Source organism: Mus pahari, chromosome 23, assembly GCF_900095145.1.
Source record: "Mus pahari chromosome 23, PAHARI_EIJ_v1.1, whole genome shotgun sequence".
Lineage (NCBI taxonomy): Eukaryota > Metazoa > Chordata > Mammalia > Rodentia > Muridae > Mus > Mus pahari.
This window is the reverse complement of record NC_034612.1, coordinates 26,243,866-26,247,766: the sequence shown is the minus strand read 5'-3', so window position 1 is coordinate 26,247,766 and position 3,901 is coordinate 26,243,866. Positions and strand designations below refer to the sequence as shown.

The following is a 3,901-nucleotide window of genomic DNA, read 5'->3' as shown; positions in this document are numbered from 1 at the left end:
GTTTTTCGAGACAGGGTTTCTCTGTGTAGCCCTGGCTGTCCTGGAACTCACTTTGTAGACCAGGCTGGCCTCGAGCTCAGAAATCCGCCTGCCTCTGCCTCCCAAGTACTGGGATTAAAGGCGTGCGCCACCACTGCCCCGCTCCAACCCGAGTCTTAACATCTTACTTTGAAAGTGTCCCCCAGAGGAATTGGGACAAGGGAACTGCTTAGACGGCCGGGTACTCAGGCACACATATGTAATGCCAGCATTCAGAACATAGAGGTAGGAAGATTAAGATTATAGCCCCGGCTATACAGTGAGATCCTGTGTCAAAAGAAATGCGCATGGTGGAGCACACGCCTGTAATCCCAGCACCTCCAGAGGTGGGTGCAGAAGAGTACAATCAAGTTCAAGGCCAGCCTGGACGAAACAAAGAGTCTCTGTCTATCAGGGTTTGGGAGCTGACTCCGTTAGTATATTGCAAGCATCATGGCCGGATTTTGATGCCCAGTGCCTAGGTAGAAAGCCAGGTGCAGCAGCCGCAAACCCAGGTTTGGAGAGACAGAGGGATCTTGGGGCGCAGTAGCCAGGCAGCTGAGAGAGCTTAGTAAACCCCAGGTTCACTGGTAGAGCCTGTCTCAGTAAATAAGATGGGGCTAGAGAGATGGCTCAGCGGGTAAGAGCACTGGCTGTTCTTCCAAAGGTCCTAGGTTCAGTTCCCAGCAATCACATGATGGCTCACAACCATCTGTGATGGGATCTGATGCCCTCTTCTGTTGAAAACAACTACAGTGTACATAAAATAAATAAAATTTTTAGAAAAAAACAAGGTGAAGAGAGATGGATTTCTACAGGTACATGTACACACACACACACACACACACACACACACACACACACACACACACACCCTGAGAATGAGAAGAATGTCAGAGTTGAGGGAGATGAACCCAGGTGTAATGTAAGATGAAGCACAAAGGTATTCGGGACTTTTATTTCTGATAAAGACTGCCTAGTCCAAGCTTTGAACTGAAAGCATTTCCCTAGGGTCCCGGAAGCTTCCAGGTAAAGCCCCAGCTCGGGCTCAGCAACCTGGCCCCTGGTGAAAGCGCTCGGAAACTCTCAGGAGCTGCGCTCGGCCTGGAGGCTGCCCATGTGGTGCGTGTGATAGCATCGCATGCGCACTTGCTCCTCTGGGCTGGTCACGGAAGTGCTGGAGCCGTTTCAGAAGGTCCGGGGAGAGAAAAGAGGAGAGACGGGTCAGTAAAGGGCCTTCACTCTCTGTCTGCTTTTGTGTGGGTCCCAGGGACCAACCTGATGCGGGGCGCTTAGAGAATAACTGAGATCGCTTTCATGAACACAGGTCAGCCAGCTCAGTTCCCATATCCCTTGTGCAATGGTTTGAAGCTCTAGAAAACCACAGCGGAGGCTAGAGAAGATCCTTGAAAGTTATTACTGCTGTTATTGCTATCACTATTGTTGTTATTGTTGTTGTTATTGTGGTGGTGGTGGTGATGATGATGATGGTGATGATGATGATGTGGGGGCATGTGTGTCAAGGAGCACATGTGGGCCAGTGAGATGGCTCAGAGAGTGAAGGGGCTTGCTACCAACCCTGAGGACTTGAGTTCGATCCCTGGGTCCCACATAGTCAAAGGGAAGAACCAACTCTTAAAAAGTTGTCCTCTGGCCGGGCGTGGTGGCGCACGCCTTTAATCCCAGCACTTGGGAGGTGGATTTCTGAGTTCAAGGCCAGCCTGGTCTACAGAGTGAGTTCCAGGACAGAGAAACCCTGTCTCAAAAAACAAAACAACAAAACAAACAAAAACAAAAAATCCCAGGGTCTCATTTAGCTCAGGATCCCAAGAAATTCTTCAGGACTCCCGTGCTGGGGAGGAAAAGGGCGGGGGCCTCAGGAGCCCCGTGCTAGCCAGAGCGGCCTAGCAGAAGCCAAGGATGGGTGGTCAGCGATGGCTGGGACCACGCCTTCACTGGGATGTCTCAGCAATGTAATCCTTACCCTCTCCTTAACCTGAACCTTAAGTCACGGCCTTGTCAGGCTCCTAAAGATGAACTTAGAGAGTCACTGGGTCTCTCTGCTCCTCTTTCCCATGTGGTCACACGGACTATATCTCCTTTCCTTACCTTTGACTGGTTTTAAATTTTTCTTTTATTCCATTATTTTGAAGTGTGTGTGTGTGTGTGTGTGTGTGTGTGTGTGTGTGTGTGTGAGTGTACGCGCCTAAGTGTTAAGGCCAGAGGCATTGGAGCCCTTTGGAGCTGGAGTAACAGGTAGTTGTGAGCCATCAGATATGGGTACTGGGAATTAAACTCAGGCTAAGTGTAGCCGATGTTCCTAACCACTGAGCCATCTTTCCAGTCTCTGCTTCTCATCGTTGCCTATCTGTTTAATTGGCTTGTCCACGATGGGTGGCTGAGCCTAGTTTGTTAGGGCTGCCAGCCCTCAGGCTTTGACTGTAATAGCTCCAGGAATATCTTTTTTGTTGTTGTTGTTTTGTTTTTTTTGAGACAGGGTTTCTCTGTGTAGCTCTGGCTGTCCTGGAACTCACTCTGTAGACCAGGCTGGCCTCGAACTCAGAAATCCGCCTGCCTCTGCCTCCTGAGTGCTGGGATTAAAGGTGTGCGCCACCACACCTGGCACTCCAGGAATATCTTAATGCCCTGCTCCATCCTGAACCCAGGGAACTTCTGGTTCTCAGCCTGCCTAACCCTGAGACCCTATAATTCAGTTCCTCGTGTTTTACTGACCCCCGACCTTAAAATTCTTTTCCTTGCTTTGGCATAACTGTAATTTTACTAACGTAAATATCTGATATGTAACATTCACCTTCAAAGGGATCTCCACCCAAGGTTGAAAACTACTGTTTTAAAAGTTACCACAACCAAGTCTCCCTTGATTACACTCCATTGCTGTTTTCCAGCAGTGAAACAGCTCCGTTCCTCTGCTGGACGCCTCGGCTCTCTGCTCCATGCATGCTGGCATACGGCCTCCTTCTCTGAAAGTCCCCCAGTACATCCCCACATGCCTGCCTCCCCTTCACAGAGATGCCTCTTCAAATCCCTACAGGCGTGGGGTGGGGTGTCTTTTCTTCTGGGAGCCCCTGGTACTTCAGCCCCGCCTGAGATGTCAAAGCCTCACTCTTGGGAGTGTTTTCTGAATACCTGCTTGCAATTCCAGTTATGGCCGCGAGGGGGCAAGCGGCGACCGCTGGGAGACCAGGCCCCTGAAGGGCATTAGGGAGAAGGGCTTTAGTCAACCTGGGGCCAGCCTTCCCGGGAACCGATTTCATCAAATGGCAGCAAGAAGCGACCAAGGCTACTGCCGAGAGGCAAGGCAGCACCAACCCAGTCCACTCACCAAGCGGATATGACCAGCACGAGGAAGACCACAAGCAGGATGGCCAGTAGGACTGACAAGAAGGCAATGATGACCACAGTGCCCTTGCTCTGCGACCCTGGAGCTTCTCGGAATGTCTGGGCTGCACGGGCAGGCAGGAAAGAAGCTATTTAACCCCAAAGGGGGCCTTTGGGCAGCTTCCAGAACAACCATCCTACGCCCAAGCTGAGACGTGAGGGAATCATGGAGGGGCAGACTAGGGCAGGGATACTTGCGGAGAACAGGGCAGTGCTACGCTTCCTGACAGGGGGAGACCTACTTTCCCCAGCCCCGAGATGTCCCCAGGTCCCTTAGCACCCCAGCCCCCACCCAGCCCCCACCCCACACTATTTTTTTGAGATCTTATGTCCTACCTTGCTGCAGGTGGATCTCCTTGGACCACAGTGTCTCAGCCACGGGTCCCTTGGCACTCATCGCCAGGAATTTCACTCTGAGCAGGAGACCAGAATTGGTCATTTACAGTAGCCTTCTCTCTTTCTTTCTTTCTTTTTCTTTCTTTTT

General features: G+C 51.2%; 1 protein-coding gene across 2 annotated transcripts in view; it reads right to left on the bottom strand.

Annotated features, from left to right (window-relative positions):
* Positions 1 to 1,104: 1,104 nt before the first annotated feature.
* Upk3bl2 (uroplakin 3B like 2) overlaps positions 1,105 to 3,901 on the bottom strand; it is a 7,236-nt gene continuing 4,439 nt past the window's right edge. Inside the window, exons 4-6 of one of the 2 annotated variants that reach the window (XM_029533915.1) lie at positions 3,754 to 3,830; positions 3,360 to 3,482; positions 1,105 to 1,202 (exon numbers count right to left, since the gene is read on the bottom strand). In XM_029533915.1, the coding sequence (XP_029389775.1) occupies positions 1,105 to 1,202; positions 3,360 to 3,482; positions 3,754 to 3,830 (298 nt within the window). The remainder of the gene's footprint in view (positions 1,203 to 3,359; positions 3,483 to 3,753; positions 3,831 to 3,901) is intronic. The other variant, XM_021187233.2, reaches the window with a different exon arrangement.